This window comes from Triturus cristatus, chromosome 10 (assembly GCF_964204655.1).
Source record: "Triturus cristatus chromosome 10, aTriCri1.1, whole genome shotgun sequence".
Lineage (NCBI taxonomy): Eukaryota > Metazoa > Chordata > Amphibia > Caudata > Salamandridae > Triturus > Triturus cristatus.
The window spans coordinates 997413776-997437399 of NC_140593.1; the positions used below are offsets into that span (position 1 = coordinate 997413776).

General features: G+C 44.6%; 1 protein-coding gene across 1 annotated transcript in view; it reads right to left on the reverse strand.

The window, feature by feature from the left end:
* Window positions 1–10917: 10917 nt before the first annotated feature.
* The window catches only part of TOP3A (DNA topoisomerase III alpha), a 262802-nt gene continuing 250095 nt past the window's right edge, over window positions 10918–23624 (reverse strand). Inside the window, exon 19 of the mRNA XM_085628981.1 lies at window positions 10918–13763. Within this exon, the coding sequence (XP_085485107.1) occupies window positions 13612–13763 (152 nt within the window). The 3' untranslated portion in view covers window positions 10918–13611. The remainder of the gene's footprint in view (window positions 13764–23624) is intronic.

Consider the following 23624-nt stretch of genomic DNA (forward strand, 5'->3'; position numbering starts at 1 on the left):
CCTCCAACATACTCATAAAACTGAAGACATTGTAGACTTCCATGTTTGCATCAATTCACCCATGCAAATATATTTCAGATTAGTTCAGTTTGAACCCCTTAAACATCTAGCTATTAATGTGTGTGATGAGGAAGAACTTAAAATAAAGAGTACTGAATATGGAGTATTAAGGCTGAGAACATTGAAGGTCTTTAAAATATGTGCTCCATCCGATGATCGCTACGGAGTTTTGCTAAAGACTACTATGGAGAAAATTAACTTCTCTTTCATCTATTCTGTGGGCACTTTGTCCGTGTGTGACCAGGCTGATGGCAAATTCCACATGTTCGGGGCTTCTTGGCACTTGGTTCTTTGTCTGTGGTGCTGCTAGCCCTCTTGAATTTTGTTCCTGGTCCTCTATTTGATGCACTCGCCGGCCCTGTACAAGCATAGAGCAAAAAGTCACGCTTAAACAGAATTCTCAGAATGGAAAACAAAACATTCATTAGGATGGTTAGAGTTCATATGTTAGCCATAAGACTCTGCCAAGGAAATTAATGTATTACACTGAAAAAAGGTTTAAAGTCTAAACGTCAAAATAATTTTCTTAGAACAACAAGGGCAGCCATTTAAAATGTCTTTTAGTCAATGCCAAAATTAAGTTTGTTAAAAAATACATGTGTATATTATTTTTAATTAATTAACCAAATCCTCTTCTCCATATAAGAATGAGATCTTTGATTGATCCCCAAAGGTGACGTAAGTGCTGTCTGATGACTTTGAGACATCTGAGACAGTCCCTAGCGCCCCAGACTCATCCTTTGGTAAAGTGCTGCCTCCTATGCTATACAACACCTTCGGTTACCCAAGGGGTTCCTTTCCGTTCAAGAAGCTGAATATGTTATACACTGGATACCTAACAGTCACTAAGAAGGTGCATATGTATAAGCTATATGAGTTCCTTTTATTGTTTTGCATCTACATTTCTGCCTCTGCATCACTGTACTGGATTACAAACTGATACCTATGCTTGGAAAATCTGGGCCTGGCCCTCAGAGAGGGCTGAATAAAGATCTGAACATATTTCTACACCGTTTACTTGACAATATGCTTCTTTGTCAACAATTTATACCTGGTCATGGACGCCTAGAAGAGTTTTGACTTCAGCATGCAATGTAATAATTTGGCAGTCATTACTCATCAGTACCCTCTGCACAGAATGAAGCAAAAGTATTATAATCTGAATTAACCCCGACACGTTGCTGAGTTGGAGCCAAAAGATGAGGGGGAAGATTCTAATTGTAAAAGCAATAAAAAGGTGAAGCCAGCAAATAGGTACCCTTAAGAGGAAGTTCATACATAAATATACATATGTTGCATATAGTTTATATACAAAAGTAGTCTCTCAGCAAGGTATGGAGGCAGTGGTTTTGAGTGCTTTAAGAAGTTTTTTCCCTGTATATGTACAGCAGGATTCGTCTCCAATGCTCCGATACCTGACTGAGATCCAATCTCCAGGGGCACACAAACCCACCACTTTCCCTCTTCCTTAAGGGAACTCAGTAATGTTGAAAAGCAGTACCACCCCAAAGCCCCATCCTTCAGGACCTGAAGGGACATATGTTTAACCCTTTCTGCTTCTAGCACCCCATATCCCCACGGTGGTTTCACGGTCTCCCTACTGCAGAATCGTTCCTGAAATGGTTGCCCAATTCAATGCCAAAAGATGTACAAGTTTGTGTGGATTCCTAGCGTACCCATCCTCTTTTGAGTCCTGCTGTGATTTGTAGGGAATAGATACACCCATTAGGGCTTAATTTTAGATGGCATATGATCCTTTATGAAGACACTGGACCTCGACTCAACTGTGAATTCATTTAAGGAGGACTTCAACATGTGGTATGCTTCTCAGTCAAGGCTGATATCGCCCAAGGTTCCCCTTGAAATGGGAATCATGCCAACAGCAAACTGCTAGGGAAGGAGTTCCCCTAAGAAAATTCTATTTTTGTGGGCACATTTTTCTAATGGAAAACAAGTAAGGAAAAATGAATGTCGATAAAAAGGGAAAATTCACAAAAATGCTTTCAGGCAAGGGAGGTTATAAGAGTCTGAGTGAAGCAAATACAGTTTTCAAAGAATAAAAAACAGAAGCAAAGAAGGCAATGTTTAGGATACTTGACCACAAAGGAGAAACATTAACTGATAAGAACAATTTAAGGCAGCAGGGTTGCTTCAAAATACAACTAAACTATTAGCTTATCTATTTGTCCCTCAATCCCCCGTCCCGGCCCCATTCCACGACTTTCCTATTTACCTTATCCCAGCATTCTTGCATACTGTTTACAACACTGGGTAAGAAATAAAGGCCCAGACACTATACATCTGTCCTTTTGACAGAGAAGGGAACTTCACAGAAGCCTCCGGAAAGAAGTACTGCTACCTTAACCTTACAAGAGGCAAAGTTACCGTCAATCCTTTCCAGATGATGCTTGAAGATACTGGCAGAGTTCATTCAGAGAACTCTTTAGTACCAGCTTCTTATTTCTTTAAAACTGGTTCTCCTGTAGCCCATAACATGAAAAACGTAGAGGAATCTTTTGCACAATATCAACAGTACTTCTTTGCCTGCACTGCAGTCACCAAGCAACATAAGTACTTTCCCATCTCGGAGTTCAAAAAGTTTGCGGTAAGGCACCATCAACACTACTGGGGCCACCATAGCCTCTTTCCACTTTGCTCAGCTGAGACTTGTACACAAGAGCCGGAGATTATTTTAGTGGTGGCCTCGAGTTTCCAGCTCTTGGTTACTTATCTAGCTTCTTCAACCTGCCTGTCCAACTGCAAGGGTGCACCCTCATTTACATAAAAAGTGGAGGAACGTTTAAATACGACAGCGGGAAATCTAAATCTCAACAAAGATAGACCAGAGCTTCTCTGCTTGGGTTTTTATTGTGTGAGTGAGACAGGTCTGCCCCATTCTGGAAAACTTTCTTCTAAACTGATTCTTTTCTTTGAAGTTGTTCAATGTAGTCCATGTGTGATGTGTTGCTCTCTCTTCTCTGCTCAGCCTTGAATGTTGGGTTGGAATGCTGTGTCACAGAGAGGAGGTACTCGCAATTGATTCTGTCACAGAAGGAGTCTGATCAGAGATATAGTTGTGCTCAAGGGAGCATCATTTACCTGTAGATCATGCTAAACTACAGCAAATAACCCTTTCTGTACCTGTTGGAGTCGTCCTTTATTACATAAGGACATTTGTTTATTATTCCGGTATGTCTGATGCAGTTTCTGGGATCTCTACAAGAAGAATACTAACTGTGCAGTACAGATCTTCTAGATGCCAGTTATAAACTTTTGATTTGGATTTCTGAATTCCTCATCAATGGTTCCTACAATTGGCTTTGATTTATTCATTGCTTTTTAGCATGAACTCACAGCCGGCCACTCCCCCCCAAACATTTAACAAGATGATTAAAGCAGTGGCACATTACCTTATGAGGTGTCAGTATCAACGTAATTCCAGCCCTTCAACAAATGACCCACTCGGGGAACCTTTTCACAAGATTGTTTGGCATATTGGTCCAAGGTCTTGGGAACAGAAATCAAGCTGTGATTTTCAGTGAACGTGAAGAGGAACAGTAGGCTTTTTGCAAAGTTGTCAGTTTACTGCTGCAGTACTGCACTCTGTTTTAAATGAAAATAAATCCACCTCCTGCATGTCTCTTAGTATTCCCATTCAAAATAGTGGATTGTGAGGATCAATAATGGATTTAGACTGCTTTGAGTACACTGGTAATGCTTAGGTGCATAAGTGAGGCACAAACGTTCACCGGCAATGATAAACAGATTCCTATTCCTAATTTACAACACATCCTCCTAAGGCAGCCTAGCGAAGATAACCTCCTTCAGAATTGCATTCTGCCCTCTGAAACTAAGGGTGACTCTTTCATCTAGGTTTCGCAGACTGCTGCTGTAAATATCCTTGGTTTCTTTACATTAACGTGTTGGAGCTAAAGGTCATATCTGTGGCTCAGATGGTATTGCTAGTAGAGGAAATACATTCTAATATACATCTTTAACACCATAGGTAAGTTTAACGTAAACAAGCGAGAAAACAATTGCACGAATAATTCATCACAGAGATGTGGATGCGGGTACTCAAGGACTGGCTTTTTCTGACAGACATCAATCTGACGTGAAAACTAAATCTGGATGTTCCTTCGGAAATTGATATTCACCACACAGCAGAACACCGAACCCTCAAGTTGTGCCTCATTAACTGGAAATCTTTCATGTAGCAAGGCCCTATCCGCGCAATGTCAAGACCATCTCAATAGTTGTTTCCTAATCTCCAAATTCTAAATAGGGTGGTAAGTAAGATCCAAAGTACTTCACTTTGCTGGATGATCACAATAGCACAGTCTTCTTTTGCCCAATCAGACAGGATTCCTGGACTTCATGAACAAGGGTTCTCTTTTGCCTCTTCGGTGCCTGTAAGACGCACTCTCTAAGTAGGGTGGATTGGGATCTCCACCACGCCCTATAATCATTTCAATAAGAGTATTACCTAAATATATGCACTACCAGGACATGGTCTCCTCTAATGACTGGCTATCCAGTTACAGTAAAATAGGTAGGAGAGAAAGTGGTCAAGAACATGTGTTCCCTTTATTCAGGAACCCTTACTCTGTGATATAAAGACACTGGCTCATATGCCTTTCAAACCCATGATCGTCACGGGACATAAAACCAGTGACATGGAAGTCTGCTTTTCTTTAGGTGATCCAGTCAGCTCGCAGAGTTTCTGAGCTGGCTGAAGAAGTATATACAGCTCTCCTTCAGGACAAAATTACAGGCACCCTTTTCCCTAAAAGTTTGAGTTGAATTTCAATTAAACCAAGCAACTGGGAGCCCAGCACATGCTCATTTAAGGGTTAAAGGGGGGTCTAAGTAATTTGAATTTCCAGAAGATTCTCAAATTTTGGTTTGGATTGAGAAAATCACAATTGTTCATCCAAGTAACTGTCACATATAACAGGCCAACCCTGACAACCAGGGAGACAATATCTCGTAGCATAATGGATTAGATGCTGCATGCTCAATAGGTAGTCTACTCACAAACCGCCTTCACCATAACAGAGCACCATAGAGGCTCGTCCCCACAAATGCCATGCAGGAAACGGCCAAGTGTTTTACTCTACATGCACTTTTTGGACACCCCATACATCAAATGTGAGTTCCAAGGCTAACGCCCAATTTGGTCAAGCTATGCAGAAAATCATTTTGATGAAAAAGATTGGTGGACATCGTAGCTGCCAATGGCCCTCCCCATGTATATGATGCTTAGGAATTGTTCAATGTGCGGGATCGAAGAAAATTAGATGTATATTACTCACCAGAATAAGGAGTAGTTTCTTTTCTGTAACTCCAGTTCTGTAGTAGGGGTATCTCTGTTATAGTCATAATCTAGTGAATAGTCCCGCCCATGTGCGTGGACCCCGGAGCAATAAAAATAATCTCTTAAGTTGTCAAGCCATGCAGACCTGCATCTACACTTAAGAGAGGATTCAAAGACAGATAATGCAGCCTATATCCACAGGCTACACTGTCCAGTACTTCAACTAGAAAATTCCACCAACATCCACAAACAGCACTGCCTGCCCAGCTTTTTCCACAGAGAAAAACCTGCCTCTACCAGCAAAAGCCTCTGGAATGATAGAGAGGGAGGAATGGACAGACAAGCCCCATAGGCTGCCATTATGTGGCTCAGAACAGGATACTGTGCCTTTAAGAAAACTTTCCAGAACTTTTCCAGTATCCCAGAATGCACAGCAGGTCCCTTTTACTTTCAGTTCTTTTTGAAGGCGTAACACGCCAGACCTGTAGCATTCCTTACATTAACATTTATCTCTCCACCGGGGAGGAGGGCGGGCGCTTATGACTATAACAGAGATACCCCTACTACAGAACTGGAGTTACAGAAAAGAAACTACTCCTTCTGTAGTAGGGGATCTCTGTGTATAGTCATAATCTAGTGAATAGAATGGCAAGCCCATCCCCACACCAAAACGGCGGTGGAGAAGACTACAAAATAATACCACTACTGTGCGAACAAATTTCGCAGCGAAGCCTGCCCAACCTGAGCATCTGCCCTGGCATCCGTGTCCAGACAGTAATGCGCAGCAAAGGTATGGACCGACCTCCAAGTGGCCGCCTTGCAGATTTCTGCAATCGTAACGTTACGCAGCAAAGCAGTCGTGGCAGCTTTGCCCCTGGTGGAATGAGCCTTAGGTTTACCCCCTACGGTCTTATTAGCCTTTTGGTAACACAATTGTATACAGGACACAATCCACCGAGAGATGGACTGTTTGGAGGTAGCAAGACCAGTCCTGACTGATCCATAATTGATAAACAACTGGTCTGACCTACGAATATCTTTGGTCTTATCAAGATAAAACTTCAACACCCTCCTAACGTCCAGGGAATGTAGAGACCTTTCCGCTGGAGAAGAGGGATTCTGAAAAAACGTAGGTAAAGTTATGGTCTGGTTGACATGAAAATCAGATATAACCTTAGGAAGAAATTTAGGGTGAGTACGCATAACAACCTTAGCAGCATGAAATACCGTATAAGGTTCTTGGCAACACAACGCCTGAAGTTCACTCACCCTGCGGGCCGACGTAATGGCCACTAGGAACGCCGCCTTCCAAGACAGGTGCTGCAACGAAGCCTTGTGAATAGGTTCAAAAGGCTCCTTCATCAATCTGGACAGCACCACATTCAATTCCCATGAAGGCGAGGGAAGTCTGACAGGAGGGAACACTTTCTTCAAGCCTTCCAAAAAATCCTTGATCACAGGGATCTGAAAGAAGGAAGTCTGTGAAGGGTATTTCCTGTAAGCAGTTTAAGCAGCGAGATGGACCTTAATGGAATGGAAATTAAGGCCAGACTGCGCCAAATTCAAAAGGTACGGAAGGATGACATCTTCCTTACATGTCGTCGGGTCAAAGCGCTTGGACTTGCACCAGATGCAGAATCTCTTCCACTTCTAAGCATAGGACGTCCTAGTGGAAGGTCGCTTAGCCTCCTTCAGTATATCCATACAATCTGCTGGTAGATTCAAATGGCCATATTGCACTATCTCAGGAGCCATGCCGCCAAACTCAAAGACGAGAGGTTGGGGTGCACCAACTGCCCCCTGAACTTCGTGAGAAGGTCCGGCCTGCACGGCAGCCGTATGTGAGGACGGAGAGACCGGTGAAGCAGGTCCGTGAACCACCACTGTCTGGGTCATTCCGGGGCAATCAGGATCATCCGCGCCCCGGACTGGGACAGCTTGATGAGCACCGCCGGAATCAGGGGAATGGGTGGAAAAGCGTACAGAAAGCTGTTCGACCAGTCAATCCATAGCGCATTCCCCAGCGTCCCCCGCTGGTAGTACCTGTTTTCGGCGGTGGCGAACAGATCTACGTCTGGAGTCCCCCACCTTGCGAAGACGTCCCCTAGTACTTCGTCGTTTATGTCCCATTCGTGGTTTTCCTGAATCAGTCTGCTCAGTGCGTCCGCCTGAACATTCTGCACACCTGGCAGATGCGAGGCCGTAATCGTCAGTCCTCGGGCCAGAAGCCAGTGCCAGATCGACTGCGCCTCCTGCGACAGAGTGCGTGATCTCGACCCCCCCTGCTTGTTGAGGTAATACATCGTGGTTGTATTGTCCGTCTGTACAAGCAGCGAGTTGGTCTGGAAGGACGGATGGAAGGCCTTCAATGCCAAGTAAACGGCTCTGAGCTCCAGGAAAATGATGTGGTACGTCGACTCCAACGGGGACCACTTTCCTTGTATCTGTAGGTCTCCGGAATGCGCCCCCCAGCCTTGGAGAGACGCATCCGTCACGATACTCCTCGTGGGAATGTCCTTGTGGAAGGGAACCCCCCTGAGGAGGATTTTCCGCCGAACACCACCACTTCAGCGACTGAAGAGCATGCAGAGACAGCGTATCTTGTCGTCCCAAGAACCTGTCCTCCGATCCCACTGATCCTCCAAGCACTCCTGCAGTGGTCTCATGTGCAGCCGTGCGTGAGGCGTGAGGAAGATACATGAGGCCATCGATCCCAGCAGCGAAGACACCTTCCTCACTGTCGTCGATTGGGCGGTCATAAGAGCCTGAGCCTTCCGAAGGAGTGATAACCGTCTCTCCTCCGAAGGAGACACGCTTGCTGACAGTGTATTGATGGAGGCCCCCCAAGTACTGTATGCACTGGACCGGAGTCGGGACAGACTTGGACATGTTGACGTGCAACCAGAGCTTGTTCAAGAAAACGCACGTCTTCTGGAAGTGCGCTTGTGCTTCCGAGAAGGAGAAGGCCTTGATCAACCAATCGTCCAGGTACGGGTAGACAAACACCTTGTTCCTCCGCAGGTGTGCAGCTACCACTGCCATGCACTTCGAGAAGGTCCTGGGCGCAGACTTTAGCCCAAATGGAAGTACTGTGTATTGATAATGATTGGCGCCGACTTGGAATCGCAGGAACTTCCTGTGCTTCTGTGCAATGGGCACATGGAAGTACGCATCCTGTAGGTCTATGGCACAGAGCCAGTCTCCTCATTGCAGCAGAGGGTAAATCTGATGCAACGATAGCATGCGGAATTTCTCTCTGCGAATCCATTTGTTTGCTTGCCACAAATCCAGAATGGGCCTGAACTCGTTCTTGTCCTTCTTGCGAACCAGGAAGAACCGAGAGTACAGATCTCTTCCCCTTTGAGACAGAGGTACGTCTTCCACCGCCTTTTTCCTCAACAGGATGTCTGCCTCCGCCTGGAGCTCTCGCAGTTGATACCGTGAGCTTACCGGCGGAATCGCTGGAGGCGGGCTGATTGCAAACAATATTCAGCACCCACTTGTCCTGAGTAATTTTTCTCCACTCTGCCAGAAAAGATTGAACGCTTCCCCCCACTGGAGTGGGTAACGGTTGCAGGGGAAGTAATCGCTGAGGGCCAAGACCCAGCCGGGCCCTTGGTCGCTGTAGCGGACTGCTGGCCTCCTCTACCCTTCTGGCGCTTCTGGAAGGGTTTCCGGAACTGCTGCTGCTGTTGTTGTTGCTGCTGTCCCGAGGCCTGCCCACGCCCTCTGCCTGCAGCCCCGAACAGTCTCTGGAACGGGCGCTTTTTCTTCTCAGGCTTCTCTAACCCGACAGCCGTCAGGGTCTCTGCCTCCGTCTTCATGCGGGCCATTTCGTCGTCCGCATGCTGGCCGAACAGGGTTTCCCCCGAGAAAGGCAGGTTGGCCACTCTTTGCTGTGCCTCCGGTTTGAGTGAGGTAAGGCGAAGCCAAGCGTGACGCCGTTGGTTGATGCCATGACAATATCCATGTGCCGCTAACAGAGATACATCCGCCGCGGCGCTGATAATCTGATTTGACACCAGCATCCCCTCACGCAAAGTCTCTAGAAAGTCCTCCTTCTCGCGAGGCAGCAGCTCCGCGTACTGCTGGAGAGACTCCCATAGGGCATGGTCGTAGCGCCCCAACAGAGCCCCGGCATTTGTCATCTTTATGGAAAACTACTGGGCTGAAGGGTATCAATTTAATGTAGCCTGAAGACACCTTCAATTATTTCATCTAATGGGAGATCAAGTCACTGTTTGCTCCTATTCTGAGATACATCACAAATCCAAGAATGTGCCAAAAGCCATAATTCTGGTGTAGCTGCTCAGGTAGCTGCTCAGGGTCACCCTCTCCTGGTATCGTGCTCCTCCTCTCTCCGCATACCACGTGGCTTATGTGAGCCTGCAGGATCATAGGACCAATTATGCTCATATAAGCACCAGCGGACGAGGCTTTGTGCACAATAGATACTCATGCATAGTGGCGGTGCCCTTCCAAGTCTACAAATGGGGAGATTGATGAATGTCAGTTCTCCTTGTCACTCAGTGGATCCATTTGCTATTGGTTTGAAAAGTAGTGGCTCGCATCTTGTTAAATCTCCAGGTCTGATCACATATTACCCTTTTTTAAATTAAATTATAATGACATGAACTTCTAAATCAAATTTCAGCAGGAAATATAGCTGTTTCTGCTGGTCTTGTAGGAACATTCTATACTCGACTCAAATGTTCCTTTTTCATAGTTATGAGTCATAGTTATTCATGAATGCTGTCAATATCAGCATTATAGTCTTTAGCTGGCATATTCAGACCCTGATAATATAGTCTCAAAGCTATACACAATATATTAGAATTTTTTTAATTTGTTTATGTCTGATCGCTTTGAGATTATCGCCAATTTGGCCTTGCCATAACTGGCACAAAACGTTTCTTTATTATTTAGGGTGTTTAACATTAGAAACAACAGTATTAATGAGATATTTCTTTTAGAAAAAATGGATCAAACTACAGCCACCATATTGAACTAAAACAGACTTTGATATGCTGCCTAGCTCACCTTAATATCATAGTTTAGTCATACTGATTCAAAACAATTTTTGCAAAACATGCCTGCAGAAAAATGTGTACATAACTTGATAATAGCTTCCTGTACGTACAGTATGCATACAGATTATTCTTCGATACTCAGTCAATTACCAAACATTTCTATGAGGGAGCAATTTAACTAAAGATTTCTGCGTTGGATTCATCAGCTTTTCTTATTTAATGGGCCAGTGGGTTTTGAATGTGCTACCTATCTGTCAGGTCATGTGCATAAGAAATTCAATGAGTGAGGATGGGAAGTGTTACAAATTACATTCATAATCTGTTTTCTAAACAGTTCCGGGTAAGATGCACCTCAATGAAATTAAGTACTTTGCAGGTCACAAGATTGAGTACAATGTTGTAGCTCTTGCTCCCAGAGTATCGAGACATGGACATACTTGGATGGGTTGTCCATCAGACGTATCTGAGAATACAACTGAAGTGCCAAACTTGGCAAACAAATGAAGTATATTTTACAATCTAAAAGTTTTATTAGAGCATGTCAACATAAAAATATTAAACATTTTAAAAAATCTTTAGTTAACATATTTTCCTAGCACTCTTGAACTCTGGAATATATGTTGACTCAACTTCAGCAATGACACTAGAGATGTGGCTTCTCTATAGGTGTGCAACATATGTGTCGCAACTGAAGAAGCTGGCAGCATTCTCAACAGAATAACATGAATAGTTACATCTTTATCCCCATCCCGGCATCAACACCACCCCTCAGTCACAATAGATTCAACATAACTTTCCTCTTCATTAACAAAACAATCTGAACAGTTGGGATTTTGATCATTCTGTTTAGGCTCAGTGTTAAAGGTCCATTTCTACACAGGATGATAAGGATCTTTGATACATTATATATTCTCCTTCATTTTGTATAGCATTTACCTTTTTGTTCGACTACATTTGATGGATTTGTTTTAAGATGTGTCCTTTTGAAAACAAGTCAGACTCAAATAGGTATTTATTTTTTAGTAGGACAACTCATTCTGCTTCTCCTCAAATCAGTCACAGAGTGGGCTAAGAACCTCAAATGTTTGTCTACATCGAAGAGCAACTATAAACCAGAGAGGCAGAAAAGTTAAAACAGCATGCGTGCGCTGGACTGGGTATGCCTGTTGGGGAAAAAAATCTAGATATGATTATATCCATTTAAAAGTCATAACTCTAGAAGGTAAATGGTTCAAAATCCAACTCCAAGAAATAGAGAAAACATAATGATGCAGTTACATTGGTAAGTGATTTTTTTAACCATCATATATATTGTATCTCAAAAATGAAGGTACCATTTCCTAAATACAGGAACAGGTCATTCCTGCATAGTTAAACACATTTGATACTTATAAAAAAAAAGTCTTATGTACAAAAGACGATACTTACTTTCCATCTCCATTTTAGTCTTCTGAGAATAGATTTTCTAGGCTTTGCCAATCCTTTACTGAAACACCACACTCTTCAGAACTTCCCACTTCCTCCACACTGTCAAATGCCTGACATAAAACAGCGGGCAAATTCCAGTCATAGAGGCTGAGGGGAGTATACAAATTAAAAAAATTATCTATATCTCAAATAATATGAATGAGTGGCTATATTTTAAAATTCTTAAAACCATACCAGATGTTTAATGCAGCTAATGAGTTGTCTTTCAAGCCTTGTGTATCTTGACTTAAGTAGTGTAAATACTGGACCCCCTTTCTAGATTGCTGTGAAATATCTTTCTGAAATTCTAAGGGGTAACAAAGGAAACCTAACCCTTTCTTTCAAGGAATGAAGATATTTGCAATGCTTCTCAGACAAAAGAAGCTTTTATGCCACCTATTTCTTCCTTACAGTCTTATACACAAAGCATAAACATATCCCAAAGGGAAACTCTTCTGCCTATGAAGAAACTAATAGATGTCAGCATCAAGTGTGTGTGCACGCATCTGTCGAGATTTATGCAGTCTTGCTGCTCCCAAGATGTTGATAAGCACATGCTTTCCCTACTTTGTGGTTTAGAGCAATGTAAAAATAAAACAAAAGAGTTTTCAAATTTAAAAAAAACCAAGCAAGTCTGGTTGGTAAAAAAAACCATTCTATTTTAATTAATATTAATTTTCTAGGCTTGAGAGTTCTCCTCAATCTAAATCGTCAAATGAACTTCGAGGTAGCAAAGTACTATGTTAAATTATAGCTATGGGTTTCCAGTTTACTTTTCCAAAAAGCACTTACAAATAAGATTGTTTTGTAAATAAGAAACTGAAACAGAGCCAAATATTACTGTGAACCCAAGAGGCTGGAAGTTCCTCTGGAATACATTTAAGGCAATCCAGAAAAACATTATTCTATGTGACTGGTTTCAGTTTCTTTGGGAATGTGGTGATGAAGATATTAGTGAGTATGTAAAAAATTCAAACAATAGAACAATGTTGAAAACTGTTTGCTTTTAACATTTCCAAATTTCAAACTTCCAAGAAGCCTTTGAAGAGGTGCCTTCGGTTGCCATAATGCCAATAGGTCTCTTCAGATTGCACATTAATGTATTTTTTTGGCTAAATACAACTTTAACCAAATTATTTTTAGAAAGAATACTGCTAATTTCCAAAATGATTTTATCAAAATTCCAAATTTACTTTGTAAGCTAGAATGCACTTATAAAACAGGATATTGTATAAAAGCTCATGAAAAACAAAAAGCTTGTGTGACTATGTTATTACCTTGGGTCTCAAACACAGGCATATACACTTGTGCATTTGAGAGCAAGGTGAAAAGTCAATACATTGCTTATCCCAAGAGTAACAATTGATGTAACAGGGTTATTAACTCAACTTTGATCTGCTTTTCTCTATATGGGTGATCTCATAAGATCCAGATGGAGAATGTTTGAACTTTTTTTTTTATAGTAAACTGCCCTCCAACATACTCATAAAACTGAAGACATTGTAGACTTCCATGTTTGCATCAATTCACCCATGCAAATATATTTCAGATTAGTTCAGTTTGAACCCCTTAAACATCTAGCTATTAATGTGTGTGATGAGGAAGAACTTAAAATAAAGAGTACTGAATATGGAGTATTAAGGCTGAGAACATTGAAGGTCTTTAAAATATGTGCTCCATCCGATGATCGCTACGGAGTTTTGCTAAAGACTACTATGGAGAAAATTAACTTCTCTTTCATCTATTCTGTGGGCACTTTGTCCGTGTGTGACCAGGCTGATGGCAAATTCCACATGTTCGGGGCTTCTTGGCACTTGGTTCTTTGTCTGTGGTGCTGCTAGCCCTCTTGAATTTTGTTCCTGGTCCTCTATTTGATGCACTCGCCGGCCCTGTACAAGCATAGAGCAAAAAGTCACGCTTAAACAGAATTCTCAGAATGGAAAACAAAACATTCATTAGGATGGTTAGAGTTCATATGTTAGCCATAAGACTCTGCCAAGGAAATTAATGTATTACACTGAAAAAAGGTTTAAAGTCTAAACGTCAAAATAATTTTCTTAGAACAACAAGGGCAGCCATTTAAAATGTCTTTTAGTCAATGCCAAAATTAAGTTTGTTAAAAAATACATGTGTATATTATTTTTAATTAATTAACCAAATCCTCTTCTCCATATAAGAATGAGATCTTTGATTGATCCCCAAAGGTGACGTAAGTGCTGTCTGATGACTTTGAGACATCTGAGACAGTCCCTAGCGCCCCAGACTCATCCTTTGGTAAAGTGCTGCCTCCTATGCTATACAACACCTTCGGTTACCCAAGGGGTTCCTTTCCGTTCAAGAAGCTGAATATGTTATACACTGGATACCTAACAGTCACTAAGAAGGTGCATATGTATAAGCTATATGAGTTCCTTTTATTGTTTTGCATCTACATTTCTGCCTCTGCATCACTGTACTGGATTACAAACTGATACCTATGCTTGGAAAATCTGGGCCTGGCCCTCAGAGAGGGCTGAATAAAGATCTGAACATATTTCTACACCGTTTACTTGACAATATGCTTCTTTGTCAACAATTTATACCTGGTCATGGACGCCTAGAAGAGTTTTGACTTCAGCATGCAATGTAATAATTTGGCAGTCTTTACTCATCAGTACCCTCTGCACAGAATGAAGCAAAAGTATTATAATCTGAATTAACCCCGACACGTTGCTGAGTTGGAGCCAAAAGATGAGGGGGAAGATTCTAATTGTAAAAGCAATAAAAAGGTGAAGCCAGCAAATAGGTACCCTTAAGAGGAAGTTCATACATAAATATACATATGTTGCATATAGTTTATATACAAAAGTAGTCTCTCAGCAAGGTATGGAGGCAGTGGTTTTGAGTGCTTTAAGAAGTTTTTTCCCTGTATATGTACAGCAGGATTCGTCTCCAATGCTCCGATACCTGACTGAGATCCAATCTCCAGGGGCACACAAACCCACCACTTTCCCTCTTCCTTAAGGGAACTCAGTAATGTTGAAAAGCAGTACCACCCCAAAGCCCCATCCTTCAGGACCTGAAGGGACATATGTTTAACCCTTTCTGCTTCTAGCACCCCATATCCCCACGGTGGTTTCACGGTCTCCCTACTGCAGAATCGTTCCTGAAATGGTTGCCCAATTCAATGCCAAAAGATGTACAAGTTTGTGTGGATTCCTAGCGTACCCATCCTCTTTTGAGTCCTGCTGTGATTTGTAGGGAATAGATACACCCATTAGGGCTTAATTTTAGATGGCATATGATCCTTTATGAAGACACTGGACCTCGACTCAACTGTGAATTCATTTAAGGAGGACTTCAACATGTGGTATGCTTCTCAGTCAAGGCTGATATCGCCCAAGGTTCCCCTTGAAATGGGAATCATGCCAACAGCAAACTGCTAGAGAAGGAGTTCCCCTAAGAAAATTCTATTTTTGTGGGCACATTTTTCTAATGGAAAACAAGTAAGGAAAAATGAATGTCGATAAAAAGGGAAAATTCACAAAAATGCTTTCAGGCAAGGGAGGTTATAAGAGTCTGAGTGAAGCAAATACAGTTTTCAAAGAATAAAAAACAGAAGCAAAGAAGGCAATGTTTAGGATACTTGACCACAAAGGAGAAACATTAACTGATAAGAACAATTTAAGGCAGCAGGGTTGCTTCAAAATACAACTAAACTATTAGCTTATCTATTTGTCCCTCAATCCCCCGTCCCGGCCCCATTCCACGACTTTCCTATTTACCTTATCCCAGCATTCTTGCATACTGTTTACAACACTGGGTAAGAAATAAAGGCCCAGACACTATACATCTGTCCTTTTGACAGAGAAGGGAACTTCACAGAAGCCTCCGGAAAGAAGTACTGCTACCTTAACCTTACAAGAGGCAAAGTTACCGTCAATCCTTTCCAGATGATGCTTGAAGATACTGGCAGAGTTCATTCAGAGAACTCTTTAGTACCAGCTTCTTATTTCTTTAAAACTGGTTCTCCTGTAGCCCATAACATGAAAAACGTAGAGGAATCTTTTGCACAATATCAACAGTACTTCTTTGCCTGCACTGCAGTCACCAAGCAACATAAGTACTTTCCCATCTCGGAGTTCAAAAAGTTTGCGGTAAGGCACCATCAACACTACTGGGGCCACCATAGCCTCTTTCCACTTTGCTCAGCTGAGACTTGTACACAAGAGCCGGAGATTATTTTAGTGGTGGCCTCGAGTTTCCAGCTCTTGGTTACTTATCTAGCTTCTTCAACCTGCCTGTCCAACTGCAAGGGTGCACCCTCATTTACATAAAAAGTGGAGGAACGTTTAAATACGACAGCGGGAAATCTAAATCTCAACAAAGATAGACCAGAGCTTCTCTGCTTGGGTTTTTATTGTGTGAGTGAGACAGGTCTGCCCCATTCTGGAAAACTTTCTTCTAAACTGATTCTTTTCTTTGAAGTTGTTCAATGTAGTCCATGTGTGATGTGTTGCTCTCTCTTCTCTGCTCAGCCTTGAATGTTGGGTTGGAATGCTGTGTCACAGAGAGGAGGTACTCGCAATTGATTCTGTCACAGAAGGAGTCTGATCAGAGATATAGTTGTGCTCAAGGGAGCATCATTTACCTGTAGATCATGCTAAACTACAGCAAATAACCCTTTCTGTACCTGTTGGAGTCGTCCTTTATTACATAAGGACATTTGTTTATTATTCCGGTATGTCTGATGCAGTTTCTGGGATCTCTACAAGAAGAATACTAACTGTGCAGTACAGATCTTCTAGATGCCAGTTATAAACTTTTGATTTGGATTTCTGAATTCCTCATCAATGGTTCCTACAATTGGCTTTGATTTATTCATTGCTTTTTAGCATGAACTCACAGCCGGCCACTCCCCCCCAAACATTTAACAAGATGATTAAAGCAGTGGCACATTACCTTATGAGGTGTCAGTATCAACGTAATTCCAGCCCTTCAACAAATGACCCACTCGGGGAACCTTTTCACAAGATTGTTTGGCATATTGGTCCAAGGTCTTGGGAACAGAAATCAAGCTGTGATTTTCAGTGAACGTGAAGAGGAACAGTAGGCTTTTTGCAAAGTTGTCAGTTTACTGCTGCAGTACTGCACTCTGTTTTAAATGAAAATAAATCCACCTCCTGCATGTCTCTTAGTATTCCCATTCAAAATAGTGGATTGTGAGGATCAATAATGGATTTAGACTGCTTTGAGTACACTGGTAATGCTTAGGTGCATAAGTGAGGCACAAACGTTCACCGGCAATGATAAACAGATTCCTATTCCTAATTTACAACACATCCTCCTAAGGCAGCCTAGCGAAGATAACCTCCTTCAGAATTGCATTCTGCCCTCTGAAACTAAGGGTGACTCTTTCATCTAGGTTTCGCAGACTGCTGCTGTAAATATCCTTGGTTTCTTTACATTAACGTGTTGGAGCTAAAGGTCATATCTGTGGCTCAGATGGTATTGCTAGTAGAGGAAATACATTCTAATATACATCTTTAACACCATAGGTAAGTTTAACGTAAACAAGCGAGAAAACAATTGCACGAATAATTCATCACAGAGATGTGGATGCGGGTACTCAAGGACTGGCTTTTTCTGACAGACATCAATCTGACGTGAAAACTAAATCTGGATGTTCCTTCGGAAATTGATATTCACCACACAGCAGAACACCGAACCCTCAAGTTGTGCCTCATTAACTGGAAATCTTTCATGTAGCAAGGCCCTATCCGCGCAATGTCAAGACCATCTCAATAGTTGTTTCCTAATCTCCAAATTCTAAATAGGGTGGTAAGTAAGATCCAAAGTACTTCACTTTGCTGGATGATCACAATAGCACAGTCTTCTTTTGCCCAATCAGACAGGATTCCTGGACTTCATGAACAAGGGTTCTCTTTTGCCTCTTCGGTGCCTGTAAGACGCACTCTCTAAGTAGGGTGGATTGGGATCTCCACCACGCCCTATAATCATTTCAATAAGAGTATTACCTAAATATATGCACTACCAGGACATGGTCTCCTCTAATGACTGGCTATCCAGTTACAGTAAAATAGGTAGGAGAGAAAGTGGTCAAGAACATGTGTTCCCTTTATTCAGGAACCCTTACTCTGTGATATAAAGACACTGGCTCATATGCCTTTCAAACCCATGATCGTCACGGGACATAAAACCAGTGACATGGAAGTCTGCTTTTCTTTAGGTGATCCAGTCAGCTCGCAGAGTTTCTGAGCTGGCTGAAGAAGTATATACAGCTCTCCTTCAGGACAAAATTACAGGCACCCTTTTCCCTAAAAGTTTGAGTTGAATTTCAATTAAACCAAGCAACTGGGAGCCCAGCACATGCTCATTTAAGGGTTAAAGGGGGGTCTAAGTAATTTGAATTTCCAGAAGATTCTCAAATTTTGGTTTGGATTGAGAAAATCACAATTGTTCATCCAAGTAACTGTCACATATAACAGGCCAACCCTGACAACCAGGGAGACAATATCTCGTAGCATAATGGATTAGATGCTGCATGCTCAATAGGTAGTCTACTCACAAACCGCCTTCACCATAACAGAGCACCATAGAGGCTCGTCCCCACAAATGCCATGCGAGAAACGGCCAAGTGTTTTACTCTACATGCACTTTTTGGACACCTCATACATCAAATGTGAGTTCCAAGGCTAACGCCCAATTTGGTCAAGCTATGCAGAAAATCATTTTGATGAAAAAGATTGGTGGACATCGTAGCTGCCAATGGCCCTCCCCATGTATATGATGCTTAGGAATTGTTCAATGTGCGGGATCGAAGAAAATTAGATGTATATTACTCACCAGAATAAGGAGTAGTTTCTTTTCTGTAACTCCAGTTCTGTAGTAGGGGTATCTCTGTTATAGTCATAATCTAGTGAATAGTCCCGCCCATGTGCGTGGACCCCGGAGCAATAAAAATAATCTCTTAAGTTGTCAAGCCATGCAGACCTGCATCTACACTTAAGAGAGGATTCAAAGACAGATAATGCAGCCTATATCCACAGGCTACACTGTCCAGTACTTCAACTAGAAAATTCCACCAACATCCACAAACAGCACTGCCTGCCCAGCTTTTTCCACAGAGAAAAACCTGCCTCTACCAGCAAAAGCCTCTGGAATGATAGAGAGGGAGGAATGGACAGACAAGCCCCATAGGCTGCCATTATGTGGCTCAGAACAGGATACTGTGCCTTTAAGAAAACTTTCCAGAACTTTTCCAGTATCCCAGAATGCACAGCAGGTCCCTTTTACTTTCAGTTCTTTTTGAAGGCGTAACACGCCAGACCTGTAGCATTCCTTACATTAACATTTATCTCTCCACCGGGGAGGAGGGCGGGCGCTTATGACTATAACAGAGATACCCCTACTACAGAACTGGAGTTACAGAAAAGAAACTACTCCTTCTGTAGTAGGGGATCTCTGTGTATAGTCATAATCTAGTGAATAGAATGGCAAGCCCATCCCCACACCAAAACGGCGGTGGAGAAGACTACAAAATAATACCACTACTGTGCGAACAAATTTCGCAGCGAAGCCTGCCCAACCTGAGCATCTGCCCTGGCATCCGTGTCCAGACAGTAATGCGCAGCAAAGGTATGGACCGACCTCCAAGTGGCCGCCTTGCAGATTTCTGCAATCGTAACGTTACGCAGCAAAGCAGTCGTGGCAGCTTTGCCCCTGGTGGAATGAGCCTTAGGTTTACCCCCTACGGTCTTATTAGCCTTTTGGTAACACAATTGTATACAGGACACAATCCACCGAGAGATGGACTGTTTGGAGGTAGCAAGACCAGTCCTGACTGATCCATAATTGATAAAACAACTGGTCTGACCTACGAATATCTTTGGTCTTATCAAGATAAAACTTCAACACCCTCCTAACGTCCAGGGAATGTAGAGACCTTTCCGCTGGAGAAGAGGGATTCTGAAAAAACGTAGGTAAAGTTATGGTCTGGTTGACATGAAAATCAGATATAACCTTAGGAAGAAATTTAGGGTGAGTACGCATAACAACCTTAGCAGCATGAAATACCGTATAAGGTTCTTGGCAACACAACGCCTGAAGTTCACTCACCCTGCGGGCCGACGTAATGGCCACTAGGAACGCCGCCTTCCAAGACAGGTGCTGCAACGAAGCCTTGTGAATAGGTTCAAAAGGCTCCTTCATCAATCTGGACAGCACCACATTCAATTCCCATGAAGGCGAGGGAAGTCTGACAGGAGGGAACACTTTCTTCAAGCCTTCCAAAAAATCCTTGATCACAGGGATCTGAAAGAAGGAAGTCTGTGAAGGGTATTTCCTGTAAGCAGTTTAAGCAGCGAGATGGACCTTAATGGAATGGAAATTAAGGCCAGACTGCGCCAAATTCAAAAGGTACGGAAGGATGACATCTTCCTTACATGTCGTCGGGTCAAAGCGCTTGGACTTGCACCAGATGCAGAATCTCTTCCACTTCTAAGCATAGGACGTCCTAGTGGAAGGTCGCTTAGCCTCCTTCAGTATATCCATACAATCTGCTGGTAGATTCAAATGGCCATATTGCACTATCTCAGGAGCCATGCCGCCAAACTCAAAGACGAGAGGTTGGGGTGCACCAACTGCCCCCTGAACTTCGTGAGAAGGTCCGGCCTGCACGGCAGCCGTATGTGAGGACGGAGAGACCGGTGAAGCAGGTCCGTGAACCACCACTGTCTGGGCCATTCCGGGGCAATCAGGATCATCCGCGCCCCGGACTGGGACAGCTTGATGAGCACCGCCGGAATCAGGGGAATGGGTGGAAAAGCGTACAGAAAGCTGTTCGACCAGTCAATCCATAGCGCATTCCCCAGCGTCCCCCGCTGGTAGTACCTGTTTTCGGCGGTGGCGAACAGATCTACGTCTGGAGTCCCCCACCTTGCGAAGACGTCCCCTAGTACTTCGTCGTTTATGTCCCATTCGTGGTTTTCCTGAATCAGTCTGCTCAGTGCGTCCGCCTGAACATTCTGCACACCTGGCAGATGCGAGGCCGTAATCGTCAGTCCTCGGGCCAGAAGCCAGTGCCAGATCGACTGCGCCTCCTGCGACAGAGTGCGTGATCTCGACCCCCCCTGCTTGTTGAGGTAATACATCGTGGTTGTATTGTCCGTCTGTACAAGCAGCGAGTTGGTCTGGAAGGACGGATGGAAGGCCTTCAATGCCAAGTAAACGGCTCTGAGCTCCAGGAAAATGATGTGGTACGTCGACTCCAACGGGGACCACTTTCCTTGTATCTGTAGGTCTCCGGAATGCGCCCCCCAGCCTTGGAGAGACGCATCCGTCACGATACTCCTCGTGGGAATGTCCTTGTGGAAGGGAACCCCCCTGAGGAGGATTTTCCGCCGAACACCACCACTTCAGCGACTGAAGAGCATGCAGAGACAGCGTATCTTGTCGTCCCAAGAACCTGTCCTCCGATCCCACTGATCCTCCAAGCACTCCTGCAGTGGTCTCATGTGCAGCCGTGCGTGAGGCGTGAGGAAGATACATGAGGCCATCGATCCCAGCAGCGAAGACACCTTCCTCACTGTCGTCGATTGGGCGGTCATAAGAGCCTGAGCCTTCCGAAGGAGTGATAACCGTCTCTCCTCCGAAGGAGACACGCTTGCTGACAGTGTATTGATGGAGGCCCCCCAAGTACTGTATGCACTGGACCGGAGTCGGGACAGACTTGGACATGTTGACGTGCAACCAGAGCTTGTTCAAGAAAACGCACGTCTTCTGGAAGTGCGCTTGTGCTTCCGAGAAGGAGAAGGCCTTGATCAACCAATCGTCCAGGTACGGGTAGACAAACACCTTGTTCCTCCGCAGGTGTGCAGCTACCACTGCCATGCACTTCGAGAAGGTCCTGGGCGCAGACTTTAGCCCAAATGGAAGTACTGTGTATTGATAATGATTGGCGCCGACTTGGAATCGCAGGAACTTCCTGTGCTTCTGTGCAATGGGCACATGGAAGTACGCATCCTGTAGGTCTATGGCACAGAGCCAGTCTCCTCATTGCAGCAGAGGGTAAATCTGATGCAACGATAGCATGCGGAATTTCTCTCTGCGAATCCATTTGTTTGCTTGCCACAAATCCAGAATGGGCCTGAACTCGTTCTTGTCCTTCTTGCGAACCAGGAAGAACCGAGAGTACAGATCTCTTCCCCTTTGAGACAGAGGTACGTCTTCCACCGCCTTTTTCCTCAACAGGATGTCTGCCTCCGCCTGGAGCTCTCGCAGTTGATACCGTGAGCTTACCGGCGGAATCGCTGGAGGCGGGCTGATTGCAAACAATATTCAGCACCCACTTGTCCTGAGTAATTTTTCTCCACTCTGCCAGAAAAGATTGAACGCTTCCCCCCACTGGAGTGGGTAACGGTTGCAGGGGAAGTAATCGCTGAGGGCCGAGACCCAGCCGGGCCCTTGGTCGCTGTAGCGGACTGCTGGCCTCCTCTACCCTTCTGGCGCTTCTGGAAGGGTTTCCGGAACTGCTGCTGCTGTTGTTGTTGCTGCTGTCCCGAGGCCTGCCCACGCCCTCTGCCTGCAGCCCCGAACAGTCTCTGGAACGGGCGCTTTTTCTTCTCAGGCTTCTCTAACCCGACAGCCGTCAGGGTCTCTGCCTCCGTCTTCATGCGGGCCATTTCGTCGTCCGCATGCTGGCCGAACAGGGTTTCCCCCGAGAAAGGCAGGTTGGCCACTCTTTGCTGTGCCTCCGGTTTGAGTGAGGTAAGGCGAAGCCAAGCGTGACGCCGTTGGTTGATGCCATGACAATATCCATGTGCCGCTAACAGAGATACATCCGCCGCGGCGCTGATAATCTGATTTGACACCAGCATCCCCTCACGCAAAGTCTCTAGAAAGTCCTCCTTGTCGCGAGGCAGCAGCTCCGCGTACTGCTGGAGAGACTCCCATAGGGCATGGTCGTAGCGCCCCAACAGAGCCCCGGCACTTGCCACCTTCATGGTGGTAGAAGCCGTCCCACAGACCTTTCTGCCCGCCGCGTCTAGCCAACGGCTATCCTTATCAGGCGGCACTGTCGCGGAAGGAGTGGTAGCATGCTGCTTCCTTGCCGCCGTCACAATGACCGAGTCCAGTTTTGGGTCCATCCTCAGAAAGGTCGGGTCCGATTCCAGCGCCCGATACTTCTTCAGGAGCCTTGAGGGGGCTGGTTTTGTCACCGCCGGAGTGAGGAACGACTCCGTAGCGGGCTCCACCAATCCCGGCACTAGTGGCAGCAGGGGGCGAGGCAGGTGCTTCTTGTGCAGCGTCTCGAAGATCACGGACGTCGTAGGTGTTGGCACCGTCACCGTGATCCCTAGCTTGGCCGCACCCCTCAGTAGCACCTCCTGGAAGGAGACTACATCGTCGACAGGCGATACTCCCGTCCCTGGCGAGTCCGACAGCATCGGAGAGTAGTCCCTGGGAGACGATTGGGTGCGGGATCTGGCTCTGCGCCTCCTGCGGCGTCGCCCAGATGTCGATGACTACCGTCCACAGCCCCGTGATCTTCCTCTCCGTCCGGAGCGGGAGCGTGATCTATTTGGCATCGGCCGCTCAGCCGGCCTCGCAGGCGCAGGCGACGGTGGTGTAACCTGGTGCCGCGGCCTCGGAATTCTCTTCGGCGGCGTCGGATACCTAGGCAACGACACCGACCGTGGCGGGGCCACAGTTGGGTCCGACGGTGTGTGAGGCGGAATGGTATGAGGAGG